Source organism: Sphaeramia orbicularis, chromosome 19, assembly GCF_902148855.1.
Source record: "Sphaeramia orbicularis chromosome 19, fSphaOr1.1, whole genome shotgun sequence".
NCBI classification, from domain to species: Eukaryota; Metazoa; Chordata; class Actinopteri; order Kurtiformes; family Apogonidae; genus Sphaeramia; species Sphaeramia orbicularis.
Window position 1 is genome coordinate 32,793,430 of NC_043975.1, and position 17,440 is coordinate 32,810,869.

At 36.4% G+C, this 17,440-nt stretch overlaps 1 protein-coding gene across 4 annotated transcripts in view; it reads left to right on the forward strand.

Annotated features, from left to right (window-relative positions):
• The window catches only part of LOC115439552 (double C2-like domain-containing protein alpha), a 70,734-nt gene that overhangs the window by 16,652 nt on the left and 36,642 nt on the right, over window positions 1-17,440 (forward strand). Inside the window, exon 1 of one of the 4 annotated variants that reach the window (XM_030163408.1) lies at window positions 12,940-13,239. The exons of 1 other annotated variant lie outside the window; for it this stretch is intronic. In XM_030163408.1, the coding sequence (XP_030019268.1) occupies window positions 13,208-13,239 (32 nt within the window). In that variant the 5' untranslated portion in view covers window positions 12,940-13,207. Of the gene's footprint in view, window positions 1-12,939; window positions 13,240-13,910; window positions 13,947-14,595; window positions 14,709-17,440 lie in introns of those variants that run through there. 2 more of the 4 variants (XM_030163411.1, XM_030163412.1) reach the window with 2 other exon arrangements.

Sequence of the window (17,440 nt, forward strand, 5' to 3'; positions counted from 1 at the left end):
TGTAATCTGTTGGTGTGTTTGCATTATTCTAAGGGACTTTTGTCATAATTATTTTTCATAGGTAAACTAACTAGAAAAGCACTTGGAGAGTGCCGACCTCCACCAAGGCAGACACCCCCCCCCCCGATCACCACCAAAATTTAATCATTTGTTCCTTGTGCCAGTATCAACATTCTCTGAAAATTTCATCCAAATCTAACTATGACTATAACTATAAATCTAAATATAACTTTTTGAGTTATCTTGTTAACAAACAAACAAACCCAGATGAAAACATTACCTCCTCTGTTCCAAAGGTTATTATAGCCATAGACTGCACAGCAAATGTCTGAGTAATAAACATAGAAACAATCTGGGAAAATGCAAGTTACAATTGTAGAAAAGAACACTTCCAAAGAATGATGGGGACAGGGGAATGACGTGATAAAATGTCTCTGTAGTGGCTGAAAATGTCTTGGAAAAGTCCTGGAAAACTGTTTCAGGGAAAGTGTGGGAACCCTGTACTGGATTATAGAGATGGGTGCTTCGATGAGACTGGTCCCTAAAAACAGGACATGGGGGACAAAAATTCAAACCAGATGTAGACTAATGTTATGAAGCAGGTTTGGAAACACTTTGGGTCTGTTTTAAAAATAAATATTTACTGAGATAAAAGAGAAACTATTTTTCAGATAAAACACATTTTTATATTATTTTACATTATTTTTAATACAAAAATCTGAATGTAACACAGTAAAAAGGCCACTAAAATTACGCACTACTATTTTTTCGAATATCTTTTTATTCTCTCACAGGTACATTTTGGGAATTTAACTAATTCTGCAATTCTGCAATTCGGCAGTGTTTCGAAAAAATGACCGCTGTTGCAAAACCATTCTTGATTTATTTGTGCTTAACTGGGTAGGTTCTGTATGTAACGCAAGTGGACACGATGGGTTACATACAAAACCTGGAATGAGACTGCCAGTTCATGAAAAACCCACATGTCTGGATTAGGAAAACCATTAGGATCATCAAATTTAACACAGCGTCTTTATTTACCGTGGTATATAAGACCATTTACAGCCATGTTTTCCAGATCAAATGCACTGACACCTAAGTAGTTTTTCATGTCCCAATTTTAGTCATATTTTTGGCCTCAATATTTTATTAAAAATTCATTAATTTTGGAATGACTCAGAGCAAGAGTATAATTTTTAAGCATTTATCTGAGGTCATCATTAGGTACATTCTGGGGGGAAATATGTCTAAATTTTTTGTTTTATTATTGGGTCTAAAAAGCTGGCAAAGTGCCAGGTACCAAAATGTGCCCAGTTTAATAAAAGCACCCAGATACGAACTAGTTCCATTCACAATCACAGTCCAGTGGATTCATGTGTCCACTAGAGGGAGTAGTGAGTCACTTTATTTTTATGTTTCCCATGGTGACGCAAGCTAATGCCAGGAGGTCTTTGACAAAAGCATCAAAAAGTAAGGAGAAGGGATGAGAACTGTTAAAAAACAAGTTTTAGAGTCAAAGACCATAACAAAGTCATAAAATCTAGACACACTGTTATTGTTTTCACTTTTTGTCTTTGTCAATGTCGGATTGAATTGAAAGTGATTTATTTCCCTCAAGCAATTTTAGCTGTTGGCACCATATGATATTTAACGGTCCATCACTTGTCATCACTTGTGGTTTAGAGTCGTCTTCTCGTCCTCACTCAACCTGGAAACATGGAGACTAAAGTTGAGAGAAAGCAGCAGAGTCCTGTATGGGATTTATTTGAATATGATGGAGAAGAAGAGAAATAATATAAAAAACTAAAACTAAACTAAAACTAAGCATTTAGAAAATAACAAAAACTATTAAAAATTAGCAAACCTGCTCTAAAAACTAATTAAAACTAACTGAATTAGAGAAAAAAAAGTCAAAACTAAATAAAACTAAACAATAATGAAAAATCCAAAACTATTATAACTTTGAATAATAACTGGCTGTAAGTTTTAGTTTGAAGAAGAAAACTTGCTGATCCCATAATACAGATGTGTGTAAACAGTGAGTTTTATACTTTATTCAGTGAGTGATACAGTCAGTGGATACACAGTGTGGATTCCTTGATGGTTTTGGTTTTGGTGTTCTAGTACACGACTTCCTCCTGCTGTTAAGCATTTGGAATATCAACATTACATATAACACCCATAAAGCTGTTACATATTTGTCTCCCTGCTGACTCATTTTTTTGTGAAAGGATGAGCGTGAAGTACACACTCACAAGGCCATGGCAAAGGGACACATTTTGATTTAGCTCTAAATTAAACAGTTTTCGTTTTTGTCAAAGTGCTCTTACTGTGCGATGATTTCATGGCAACTGCAAACCAACATCAGACAAAAAAATCCCTTCATGTACAAATGCCCTTTGCATCCTTTTTGCATATCAATGTATTTTTAATAGAATTCAGTTTTTGTTGCGGCTGGCTGCACATCACCTAGGGCTGTATGTACTGTATGCACTTTGGAGAGAAAAAAAGACAGAAAGGAAAACAGAAAACCGATGCCATGCTCCAGTTTTTTGGGAATATCTCAGCACTTTTGTTTAGATTTAGACAATGCTGATGCAACAGCTTGTCACTTTGCATTTTGCGGTGGAACGTATGCTAAATAATGGGAATTTTGAGCAGAGATCACAGGGCGAATGCTATTAATATACAGTATATGCTGCTCTGATAGATGCACAGACCTATTAACTCCTCCTCCAACCATCCAACCAAGCATCCCTTTAACCATCCTGGGACTCAACAGTCGACACTAATGCCGCCTCTGATGAGAACAGAACTGTTCTGCAAGAAGGGTTATGACGTTTAATGCAAGACACAGTGAGAACAGATGACAAGATATTTCCAATTAAAATCCATTATTTGCTTTTCAGAGTTAAAATGACAGTTTCCCCCCTTGGCTTCATTAACATAAATATTAGCTAAGGTATTCATGTTTTTTAATCATCTGATTTTACTTGATGATTAATATTATGAATGAATGAATGAATGAATAAATATTTGTATTTTACAGAAGATGGATTTCTATCATGTAGTAAAATAGCGTTATTAGTGAAAAGCTTATTATTATAAGAACATGTTTTTTTGTTTTGTTATAACAAGATGATTTTCATGTAGAAACAAAATAATTTGTCATAATCAGATGATTTCATGTTATAAGAAATATTTTCCATACTATAAAGTCATATTTTCTTATTATAATTGAAGGTTTTAATTTTATAACAAGATATTTTTTATTTTACAACCTGATAATCTCATGTTTAAACACATATTTTAACATTATAAAGAGAGGTTTTAATGTTCTAACAAGATATTTTCATGTTTTTAAAGGATTAATTCATCTAGAAACATCTAGAACATCTAGAAAGCCTTTTATTGTCGTTATACAAGTACAACGAGATGTCAAGCTACACCATCATGTGCACACAAAAGTAAGCAAGTAAGTAAGCATTCATGTTATAGTTACAAGAAAATATTTTTGTAGAAGTCAGACGACATATTTTCACATTATTAAGACATATTTTCATGTTACAACAACAACAAAAAAAAGTTGGATGATAGGAAATACCTATGTTATAACAAGATATTTTCACATTCAAACAAAGTATATTTGTGTGATAATAAGATAATTTTATGTTATATCAAAAAAATTTCATATTACAGCAAGATATGAGAAGTAGATAATTTCATGTTATAATGAATATTGTGAAGTTGTAACAGATAATTTCATGTTATAACACATTTTTATGTAATAAAGAGATGTTACTGTGATATAACAGGATATATTCAGGTTATAAGAACATATTTGCATGTAACCATTAGATAATTCCTTGTTATAACAAATATTTTCACATTATGGAGACCTTGTCAAATTACAACAAGATATTAGAACTAGATAATTTCATATTTGTTATGATACATTTTTTCACTTTATAACAAGGCATTTCCATGTTGCAATTAGACAATTTCATCTCAAAACAAATACTTTCACATTATAAAGAGGTATTTTAACATTATAACAAGATATTTTCATTGTATGTCATTTATTTGTTATTTCTTTTTCAAACATTATATTTATCATTCACTGATCTTGTTATAACAATACATTTTAAAGCCGCATTATATCATGATTTTCTTTTTCTGGCCTATGAACTACACCCTTCCACAGCCTTTGCTCCTGTTCAGTATAAATGCATAGAAAAACAAATAAACTGATATTAAACCAGCATTTCTGTAGCTTTTCTTGAGGTAAAAAAAAACACATTCTGTGTTATGTTTCACACCACTGAACAAACCATTATGGTGATGCGTAACACTTTAAATTGAAATGCCTGATCTAAAATACATATGGTTGCATCTTGAACTATTTAAAGGATTGGCAAAAAATAAGCTCTTGCTTCTAGCCTATTTCTTTTTGGATTTTTATATTTATTATAATCATTGTACCAAGTGCAATGATTAATGTACAAACCAAAATAAACCATTCATTCATTCATTCATTCATTCATTCATTCATTCTTTCATTCATTCATGCATTCAGGGTAAATGAGAAACCATTACTGTCCACTAAGGAATGGCAATGACAGTAATCAGCTCATCTGTCATAATCTCCTCATTTAGTCCAATAAGAAAATTACAGGTGTGAATCAACCTGTGAAGTTATGTTCAGTTAAAGTTACAGCGCTGTGGGGCTTAAATATCACACATTTTCCTCGTATTGAGATGTAGTACTATCTAAATAAATCATCAAAATGGAAGAAGTTTTCTTTTCCCACGCACAAGATACAAATGCATATGATTGCATTTTCTTTCTGCTTTAAGATAATATCAACAGGCAGATGAAGCCACACACCACATACATGGATACTGTACACATTTACATCCCCGTATTATGAACGTTGTTGTTTGTGAGTCTCGACGTGCATGTGAAGCGGATGCACATGTCATGCTCTCATGTGCACTTGTTCTCTGTCCTCTGTGTTTGCCTCCATATGGCAGCCAAGGCCACTCGCTGAATGACTCTGCTGGCAAACAGCTCCCCTGTCTATCTGTTCATCACCACGCAACACATTTTCCTCGGAATAAAAAAAAAAACTTCTTTATAAACAACTTTAAATGAAAAAGCTTTGGAACATGTTTTTATATTCGTTCTTTCTGCACCATGGATTGAATATGTACTGGCATCAGCAGACGACTAATAATGTCTCTCTTAGTCAGAGTCTCCATTTGTGATGTAAAGCTCCATAGGGGATGAGCTGGAAAAATAGAAAAGGTAACCAGGACAGCACCCAGGATGATATGAAGCAAGTAAAAACACATCTACATCCAGTAATATATGAGTCTCATTTTGTTAAGCTCTTAGAAGCACAGGCTCGAGGCTAAAACTCTGAGCTGTTTCCGTTTATTGTCTCACCCCCGCTTGACTGCACTTATAAAGTAATAAAATAAAAGTGTTTATATTTTTGCCACGAGCATGAACATACTCTGGGATATTTTTGAATTATTCAGTCATTAAATGATAGACACAAACTCTGCAGACTAAGACTAATCTTTGGGAAGTGAGAACTTCATTATGAAAATCATGCATATAATTAAGTTAGATATTATCTCATTACATATTGTCGGGCTAATTCCAAGAGACAGAAACTTGTATGAATTGTGTGATTGAAGCACCTTAATTATAGTGAGCCATGATGATGATGATGATGATGATGATGATGACGACGACGACGATGATAATGATTTTTTTTTTTTTTTAATACTTTGTTTTTATTTGTTTTTTTCAACAAACAGACAATACAACACACAAAACACACAAACCTGGGGTCACTGGTTGAACACAAAATATTTAAATCACAGATAGCAGTAGCTGAACATTGTTTTGTTTTGTTTATATTCCAGCCATTTTCTCCAGCGCTTCATGAAGATATGCTCCTTGAGTCGTAGGCAGTTAGTCTTTCCATGGAGTAGGTTTCCTCTATTATAGCTAGCCACTGATCCTCACGAGGTGCGTCCCTTTTGAGCCAGTTCCTTGCAATGGCCTTTTTGGAAGCGATTATAAGAATTTTAAAGACGTATTTGTCTTCTTTCTCTAATACATTTCCAGGTAGCAGTCCCAGCAAAGGAATGTGGGGTCCTTAGGAATTGTGAAGGTTATAATGCCCTCAATTATTTCAAAGAGCCTTTCCCAGAAAGATTTCAATTTTGTACAAGTCCAGAAAATGTGAGAGTGATTAGCAATTGCGTGCCCCCACTGTCTCCAACAATATTGTTGATGTCCCTTTACTTTAGTAGTGACATGTGGTGTAATAAGATGATGATGATGATGATGATTTTATTGACGGACAATATTGATTCCTCTTGCATCTCAGCAGCTCTATTTCTAACATCACAAAACAGATGAAAATAAGAAAGAACAAACAAAAATTTTGTATAACCTTATAACATATAATGCATCCAAAAAAAAGTCACATCATATTTCCTTATTTGTAATTATTGCATCATTTTAATTACACAGTTGGATTCATTCTTCTACACGATCTTCTTCTGATGATGACATCCTAAGATTCTGAATGCAGTTCAGATCTGAACTGGTGAATCCATGTGTGAAAATAACATCTCGTGCTCCTGAACCACTCCTTCACAATTTGATCCTGACGAATCCTGGCATTGTCGTCTTGGAATATGCCTGTATCATCAGCAGGAAAAAAATCTAATCATGTCCAGATCTGGTCATTCAGTATTTTCAGGTTCAGCTCATCTCATTTTATAGACAATTAATGTTGCTGAACTTAGACCTGACCAACTGAATCAACCCCAGATCATAACACTGTAGACACTAGGCATGATGGGTAATCACTTCATCTGCCCTTCTTCTCACCCATGTGTCCATCACTCTGGAACAGGGTCAGCCTGGGCTCATCAGACCTCATGGCCTTTTCCTATTAAAACACAATCCAGTCTTTATTCTCTCCATCAAACTGATGATTGTTTAAGAAACAAGAAGCTGCTGCATCAGTTTAAGGATTAAAATACTTGCTGCAGCTGAAATATATTAATCACTGCACTAATGATCCAACGATTAGCTTTTGGCTGAGTTAAATCCAGGTGATGATAGTGTTTTTTTAAGGCAGGCAGTGTCTATTGCTCTTTATTACAGGTTCCACTCTATAGTGAAACATAGGTGCTCATTAGAGGAGAGAGGGAAGTCTGTTGTAAGCGACTGTAGTAACGTGGCTTTACCTCATGAATAGTGAACTGCTCCCTCTGCAGCTACAAACATGTCATATGAAGGAAATCTAACCACACAACCTCATATAGTCATGCAACTATATACAACTGAAAACAAAATTATGAATATCTCATACCATCTCTGCAATTTAATCCTCCTAAATCCCCCTAAATCTTAAGAAGTGGTCCTTTTACATACATTTGATCTGGGATTATGTTGAACTGAATGTTCCATCTACGGTTCACTTATTAAATTTTTTTCAATAAATATCAACGATCACTTTCATGAATCTCTATAATTATATCTGCAAATATGGCACAGATATTAAACAAGTAAACAAAACAAACCTAGAGTGTAGAATTTAATCAATTTACTTATTTGTTTATTTCCTTTTACTTTAATCTCAGTTGTCTGGATATAGTTTCCTCTCCTGTCTGCAGCTTTTCATGCCGTTGCTCTCCTGTCATCACAGCAGCTGCTCCCTCCTTCACTGCTTATATGAGATTCTTTCCTTTTCATTTCTAACATAAAGAATGCTAGGATTTCCATTTCACACATTTATGGGCCAGTGAAGCCTGCTGTATATCAGGGTTGCTCATCTGAATGAGTGATAACGTTGAAGGAGCAGTGCACAAGAGGGCTTGAGCCCTTCTTTTCCAATTGGTTCACAAAGACCTTGCAGTCTCACGGCTGCCAGTCAAAGAAAAGAGGACCTGTAAGTCTGTCTGTTGGAGTCTGCTCACATACTGCATATTTGTCTTTTGTGCAGCATTAGCAGGAATGCAGCTGTGAGTTTATATGCTGCAGGAATCTATAGGAATCAAGTATGCTCAAGGCTGTGCAGTGTGTACTTGTCTATAATATACTGTATAGATTTAGGTTAGATAAACTATTACATGAATGTGTCAGGTTTTATACAAGCGTCTACAATAGATGACTAGACCCGACCCTCAGTGAAAACCTCTGGAATGTGACCAAGAAGTAGAGGCATGGCATTAAGTAGACATTAAAATAAAGCTGGACTCCATTTTCTTTCTTTTTTTTTTTTTTTTGCATAAAACACACAACAGCAATGTGAAAGACTCATGCACAGCATGCCAATACATGAAAGCTGTGACTGAAAACCAGGGTTTACTCCTCCACATATTGATTTGTAGACTCTTCTTTAGATGAAACACAAATATTGCACTGTTTAGGAATGACAATGAACTTACGAGTTGGCATTTTGAGCAAATAAGTGCACTGAATAAAATAATTTTGGAGCTTGGGAGAGAGCAAATACAAATAGATGCATATAAATAGTGAAAAGCAGTGGTTTCTTATCTTGTATAATAGGCAACTCGATTTATTGCTGACTCTTATCACACATATGGGAAACTTTAATAAAATAAAATGAAATTTCATATATTATCTGCACAAACTGGCCTTTAACCTGCGAAAAAATATGGAAAATATACAGTTTGCTTGTTTTCTAAGAGACTAAGTACAGTAAACAGTCTGTTTGTGCAGTTTAATTGACTTTGAGAAACCCTTCCTGTCAGTTGTCATCTGTGTGCAACAAGGCCAACTGGCTCGCTGAAGTCATTTGTTCTTGTCAGAGCCATTGTGGACTCTGTTGCGGTCAGCTGTTTTCGCCGAAGCACTAGCACCCGTCCCCGACATAATTGGTGTGGAGAGAGCACGTAACGACTATGCATTTATAATGAGGAGATTTTCACTTCTCATAAACATGAAGGAAGAAGAGGAAGGGGAGCAGAGATATGGAAAGGAAGAGGGAAGCGGTGGAATAAAACCTAAAAAGGTGATATGAGGAATGAAGAGTCTTTTGACAGACTTGGCAGAGAAAATTGTCCTATATGTGTCTGAGCGTGTGTGTGTGATTGAGTACATGTGTGTGGTATAATCTCTCTTTGCATGAAGGAGTGGGAGTCATCTTTCTCTAGAGGCTCATGTGCGTTAGATTGCCATGTTAATGCATCCATGCATGTCCGTGGCATGGAATCAATTTAATGGACCCAGAACAGTGTGTGTGCATGTGTGTGCCTAACATAGAGACAACTTGAGAAGGGGTATGAGATAAGAAAGGAGAGAGACATGAAGAACGCCACTGAACAAAGACATCAAGGAGTTTCTGAAGATAAGACACACACAAAAAAAAAAGCACCAGTGAGCCTATTCAACAGCTTGTGCTCTGCGACGACAGTTTCTTGGCTCCTCTTTTTTTGATAGACAGAGTTCTAGAGAGTGTGTGGACAGGAAACTGAAAGAAAGATGCAAAAAAGAAAGAGAGAGAGTAAGGCAAGGCAGATAAAAAGAGACAGAAAGAATGCCAATTTTGTCCCTTCTATAGACACAAGCAGGGAAATAGCATGTTCCCCCTTGTCCGTCACTGACTCGAGAACCATTAGCTTAATTATATGGAGGAACTGAGACTGAACAGACTGTGATGTGTGTTTGTGAAAACACAAAGAGAGAGATGTAGCCAGTTTGTGTTAATTTGAGATTGACATAAGGGCAGAAAGATGGACACATTTAAGACAATTTAGTACAGTACATCAAAAAGCAATAGAGTATGTGTTTGTTGTGTTCTGCTGTGTGTAATAAATTGTACTGTTCACATTATGGAGACATGGCTGCCCCATCTGGAGACAAAGACGAGTTTCTATTTAGTTCCTTTTTCTGCAACCACTGATTTCAATTTTAATGTGATTCTAAATAAAACACAGCCCGGTAACACAGACTGATATCAATACCAACATGCTACCAAATCCATACATCCTTGAAAACGGACACATAACACGGGTCATTGAAATATTCCAGTACCAGCAAATGAAACAGCTACATCAGGATGACGAGCGTAATGAAAATGATGGGAGATGCAGCTGTGATTTTATATACTGTAGTTACCTATTTCTAGAAATAGCCACTTTTAAATGCTCTGCTGCTATGTTTATTTTGACTAATATCACTGAAGAGTGCAGGAAATGAGTTTTGCATCAATAACTGGTGATAGCATTGTTACCTTCTGCTGTGTCTCTGCTGGTGAAAATAAAAGTGAAATACACATTTAATCAACTCATCATCATGCCTAATGACAGGACAGATTTTCAGTCCCTCCCAAAATGACAAATATATGAAACCTGCAGACTGATACATCATGGCTACAGTTTGCTTTGACCATTTCCATTCTCATCTTCTTCTTTTATAAATTGTCCTTGTTTAACCCATAAAGACTCAGTGTTACTTATATGGCAGTTCCAAAATATTTTTTTTTAAACTACATTTAGCCTTTCTTGAGTTATTTATCACTATTTGTTATATATTATGCTCTGCATTTTCCAGTTTTTCAGCAGAAATCATGTATTTTCTCATATTTAATTCACTGATCATGTAGATGTTCATTAAAGCTCAGATTAAAATTGGGGGTTATTATATCAGAAAGAGAGAAAACTGAAGAAAAAGTGACCTTTTCAGCAAAGATATCAGTAATTGAATGTAAAAACAAGCATTTCCATCCACTGTCATTGATCCAACTCCACAGGTTTTACTGGTGAATCAATGTTGTAGAAGATGACGGTGTTTCCATGTTCACTATGGAGCCTCTGAATGTCCAAATGGGCCATATCTGATGACCATGAAAAGATGACAAACTGCATTTTACACCAATTATTTACATGGATTGATAGGATTAGTGGTACAGAAGTTATTAAACATTTTAGATCAGTAGATGCTTTTGGTTACCAGTTGGTGTTTAGGTCTTTATGGGTTAATATCATGGGTGAATTTTACTCAGACAAACACAAGAGGTTTCCACACATCTGCAAGTGACAGCATGAAGTTTGTAAACCCATTGTTTTACAAATCAACCTATGTTCCTGTTTTCCTGGTGACATCAGGCTGCATTTACTGCAAATTATGAAGTTCAGATTTTGCTGAAGAATATTACATTTGAGATCAGATGTATTGATCATATGTTGTTGATTGGTTATCACATGGTAAAAAGTACCGATACTTAATATCTCTAAAGTGTAAAGTTACACCATTACATATGTCATGTGTTACAAGCTATCCTTATCCTTTTATAAGTTAGTAGTAGGATGGCAAGACAGAATTTAGTCTCACTAGACTTTTAAAATATTAGCTTAAAGACTAGAAACTAACACCGTTGACATTTTGAGAAAACATGTAACAAAACTAAAAATTGTTCTAAAATGTGTTGTTTAGTCATGTCCTGTCCACGCTAATGCAGATACTTGACAAAAACTGATATTTTTCTCTTTGTTTGAGCTTCTTGTCCATATATGAGCAGAGTTTAAGGATGTAAGCTTTATAAATGGGAGATTTTTTTTTTGAAATTCTGGTTTGTGTGTATTTGTGTGGCAAACAAAGATGTCAGAAAATAATGGCATCCCACACTAATATATGCAAATCTTTTGGTACTTCAGCAGGGACACTGTTCCAGACATGCATCAGCTTTGCAGCAAAATGTACATAGTATAAAGAATACACCTCAGCAACCCAAACCAACACCTCAGGGAAGCTTGTTGCTGTTCAACTTCATGAAATACTTGACCCTCTGTGTCTGCTACGTTCAGTGTTCTGCGGAATCCACTGTTAAAAGTCCACTAGAAATATTGCTTTGTACTGGTGTGTATTTGTTTTTGCACAGCGTGAACACAGACATTTGGTAGAGGTAGATGGTAGAGGAAAGCACCTGTCAATCAAACAGACAACAGCTCAGTATCAGTTTTGTACTCTTCTAATGCTAGCAGGTTGCCAGTTACAGAATAAAATTTTGGCATTGGAATTCTCAGTAGATTCCTGATGTAACTTATCTGTGAAAGATCCACTGGTTATTTTCCACGTCTCTGCCACTAGAGACTGAAGTTTGCATCCTGACGTCTGGAGGGTTTTTATTTTTAGGCATCATGGTTATGATTAGACTGATTCACCTTAAATATTAATACATACATGGAGAAGACGGTATGGATCACAGCTTTGCAGACTTTTCTTGTATTAAGTGAGCCTGAGCTGAACCAAGACCATTAAAAATAAATGCAGATTTACTGAGAGTCAGTCCAGAGCATATAAAAATCTATAATGTTGATATATGTACATCTGTGAGTTGCGGTTATGTACAAAAATAACATTTCTAGAATGCGCTGCCAGTGAGTTGTTTTTAGTCTTTTTAAAGGCAGATGTTATTAAACCTTCACCCTTCACTGTGACTTCAGAGCTGTGCACAGTCACTGTCCCCATTCATTGTACTGGAAATAATGAGAAACTTCTCCTTAGATTAGAGGAAAGTGTAAATTTTTTACGTTGATGCAGACTATGTAGCACCAAGGATAAAGCTAAATTGTGGCTGGTTCTTAATGTTTGTTATAAATTGACATTAAGAAAAAGTCATCGGCATCACCCGTAAAGGTTATGGTAAGTCCTCAGGGGATAAATGCAAGTCAATGCAGCAACCCCTTAAGTGACAAAAACAAGTCAGAGTGTGTGTGACGATGGTGATGGTGGGCTGAGGGGACGTAGGAGGGAGTGAAGCAAAACAGTCACATGTACAACAGACTGTTAAGGAATAACTCCCCACTGCCTCCCTCTCTCTCTCTCTCTCTCTCTCTCTCTCTCTCTCTCTCTGTCGCTCTTCACAATCCTCCATCCTCCTCCTCCTCCTCATCTTCCTCCTCCAGCATGCTGCGCTCCTGTCTGCCCTCTGCTCCTCGTTTTCATCTCAACTTGAACTATCTGTGCATTTAATTTTTAATGATACACGTAGAGCTCGCTCATTCCTGCTCTTCCACTCTCCTTCTTTCTCTTGCTCTCTCTCTCTCTCTCTCTGTCTCTCTCTCTTTATCTCTCTACTCTCGGCTCCTCTCTTCGCCACCTGTTAGTTAGTCTCCTTCTTGCCTCCGCACTGGAATCCCCCATTTTTTTATGAGGAGTTTCACACTTGTGCTATCACTGAGGTAAGTTAACATTATTATTATGATTATTATGATTATTATTATTTTATTACAAAATGCAGATGAGTTCATGGGTTGCTTGTCATCATTTTCTTTCAAAATTCTGATTAAATATATAAATGCTTTGCAAGTGTTTTTTTCTTCCACATACCCATTTTTCTCCTTTTCTCCTCACTTCATTTGAGTTTCCCGTATTGCTCACGCATTTGTGTTTTTTCACATTAACACTGCATGATAGAGTAATATTTAAAGCAGTGAAACCAGACTGAGAGATGAGGACAGATGCTTTATTCGGCATCATTCTCACACAGCAGACAGGTGCAACATGTGGCTGTGTGTTTTCAGATCTTTTCTACCTCCTCTGTCACTTTTCCTTCACACCTTCAAGCCAACACACAAGCATGAAACATACACTGTCACATTGAAGTTTACTCATGCCTGGTTGTCTGAAAATAACTTGGCTCTAATTGACAAGGGCTCACTGTCACTGGGGTTGGACATAAATGATGTGCTGACTATCAAGCTCTAATGAGTAGCTACAGTGTGCAGCACTGTACTATACCATCTGCCTGTCAGCCAAGCAGCTTGTTATTTAAAGGTGAATGGAGACTGCTCGAGGGGCTCATTGTATGTAGGGCACAAGAGAAGATGAAGAAGAAGAAGAAAACCACCAAAGAAAGCAGGAGTGAAAGCTTCGCACAAACCTACAGGTGAAATAATGACAACTGAGGAAGATAACAAGGATAGAAGAAGGGTAGATTTTAAAGGTAGAGATGAGAAGGTAGAGGAAATGTTCATGAAGACCATGCATGTGACATGACTTTAATCTAATGTGAAGGAGCTAAAAGAGGAGGAGGGGGTAGCATGTTGCACAGTTGCTGACTGTTGACTCCTGACTGCTCTCCCTCTTGAACCAGAACCCTAACCTTACAAACGTAATACATGATATATTGTTCTATATGTGGTTGCGTAACAATGAGCCACAAGGCTATTGTATGTTGCTGTGTACAAGCAGAAGCATTGTGTTGTCACAGGAAATATGCAAAATAGTTCATCCATGTGCTCTAAGGCGAAATGTCATTTATGTAAGCCCGTTATTTGAGTCAAAAGCCTGATAAGTGGTAGATGAGACCTGAGTCTGTGTACGCATCATCGTCACATTACTTCTCAGCAATAAGATAATGATGAAAAGAAAAGATGAGAGAGACATTCCAGCTGGCAGCATGAAGGCGATCAATCATGAGCACTCTGTGAGCTTCTGCTTCCCCACAGGCTGTGAGCCACCAGGCCCCCCGGCTGTTCGTACGCCGCTGCTGCTCCTGCTCCTGCTGCTGCTGCTGCTGCTGGTGGTAGTGGTGGTGGTGGTGGTGGTGGCGGTGGTGGTAGTGGGGCCACACCAGCTTACGGCCACATCTGCCAGGACTGGGAGGCGACTGACTGTGCACATTATATCAACAGCCAGCAGCTCCCAAGTCAGCAACAGCCTCATATTGTGTATATGTGTGTGGAGATGAGCTAATATACTGGCGACAAAGTATCTCACTGTATGTTTGTGTCATGTTTGTCTGAATTGTTATTTCATATAAGGAAACGTAAACACTAATAGGTGTGAGCTGTTCTGGTATGACATCATGTATGTGAGTAAGTGTGTGTGTGTGTGTGTGTGTGTGTGTGGATGACTTATTATGCAGATGAACTGGATATTACTATAACAGAGAATCACCTGAAATCTCTGTAATTAATTATAGTCTTTATCATTGCCATTAGATTACAATCAGCTTCATTATTGTTGCACAGTGACTTGAGTTTTGTACCTAAGCAGAAGTGGTAGTTGTGGCTCAAAAGTACAAATAGCAAAAAAGTAAACATCTCTATATCTAACAGGTGTAAAAATGATTTAAATCTAAATGCATATACAGCTGTGACACTGTGACTTTAATTAACTCGTCATAGAAAACGTCATAATCTTACACTAATATGTCAATGTAATGTATGTATGAACTGAATCTACATATGTGAAATGTATACACAAATGAAGTGAAAACATACACTCAGTACTGTGCAAAGTCTTAGAAAGCCTTTAGCTTTGAACAAGTGTCTTTATTTCTAACAAGAAATATGCAGAAACAATCAGCTTTATCAGCTTTTGGAGGTAAAGTCAGTGTTTAGTGTGACCTTCACGTGCATTCTGTAAATCTTCAGCTCTCTTGGTTTGACAGTCTGGATGTTTTATTAAATAATCTTGTGTTATATTACACACCTTCAGAGTATCCCAGAGGCTTTCATCGTCTTTTATCATTTTCTCTGTCCAGATGATACCATATAGCTTCTACAATATTCATACTGTTTTTCTGCATAGCCACACAAACACATTTGCCAGTCTTTATAGTTATATATGTAGAAATGGAATATACATATAAAAAAATCTTAGGCAGCCTTGACTGTTGCACAATACTGTATTTGTACAAACTAAAAAAAAACCCAAACAAAATGTATCTAATCACATTGCGGTTATTGTAGATAAAATTGCCATTATTATTTCAAAGAAAACATACATATTATGAATCTTTCTGAAATGTGTATTTTTTCCTCTGAAACCTTGTAACTAGTGTTAGAAAAAAACAACAACACAGTCACACAGTATTTCTCTATGTCCAGTGTCACTGAATTGAAAATAATATGACACACAGGACCTCTATGTATTGATTAAAAAAGAAAAAAAAAAAGAAAAATTGATCCTACTATTAGCAGCACAGGGAAGTCCCTTTCACATACAGTTTGTGCAGTCAATAACCACAGTAGGTCCATTTTTAATAGTCCAAACAAGGTCAGAACTGTCAGAGTTTAGTCTGAACCGTGGATCAACAAACACTGAACAATGAACAAAGCAGCGTGACCTAATCAAACTCCCTAGTGTAGAAAGAACCATATGTTTTCAGCATCAAACTGCATTCTTTTACTTTACAGCTGTGTACAGTGGTGACGACGGCAGTGCTTCTGGGTTTTTTTTAATCACTTTGTCACTTTTTTTTGACTCTGAACGTTGCTTCGTAGGGATTCTCACCCTCAACACATTCTGATGCTTAAACCAAAGTCCCCACGGTGTTTTCAACACACAGAGATCAGCAGACAGAAGACTTTATGACTGTGGATTTGATGAATAGTGTGGCTCTGCATGAAACATGTTAGAATTGGATGTTATATAATGACATCTAAGTGTAGCCCACACAAAATAAGAATTTAATATATGTACATTTGGTAATTTTACTGCTATTATTCAATATAAACCTGTATCTAGATCCAGATGATGTATGAATGTGATAATAATTGATCACTTGATATCATTACTTTTATATAAATGAGTATAGGTCATATATTTCAGTTCCATAGAGGATGTTAACCCTTTGTAGAGCACTCAGAAATACTCTGAAATTCAAATTTTCAACCTATAGTGTGTTATTGCAGGACATAACAAGACTGTACTATTTTTGTAAAAAAAAAAAAAAAAAGTAATTTTTTATTGTCATGTAGAAAATCAAGGTCAGTGAAGTTACCATATTTAGTTCATTGCCCATAAGTGGCAAAAAAAAAAACATAGCAGAAGTATATATAAGAATACAATAAACACACATGCAATATGAAAGGAATATGTATTTAAAACATTACAACAATATTAGTGCTGATCCAGACACGTGTCCATATCCACATGATCCCTTTGAACATCATTCCTTACATTAGTACCATTTCTTCATGGTACCAAACAAAGTAGGTACACTCACTGTTCATGCAGAGGTGGACCTTACAGACCCTGTAGACCACATCAGACCTGAGATTGCTGACTTACTGTCCTCACTCTAACTGTTGCTGTCACTCTCTTGTAATGTGTGGAAATTACCAAAAATAGTCACTTGCCCAATAAATGTTTAACATCAGATTATCTCCTTTGAACTTTCGCCTTGTTCCAGCAGATTTGTAGTTGTTGCTGAAATGTATGGTAACAGTGATGATTCCAGTTTAACTTATGGATTTAAGGAGAATCACAGCATTTTAGCCTGAAGCACTGAAGCCAGTGACTTTACTGGAAAGCTTAATTAAGCAGTGATGAACCCTGACCAGTTGTTTGGGGCTTCTGAAGTCATTAATTGTGCTACTGTGGTCCTCAGAGGCACCAAAATGGCTGCTGCTGCTGCTGCTGCAGATGGTT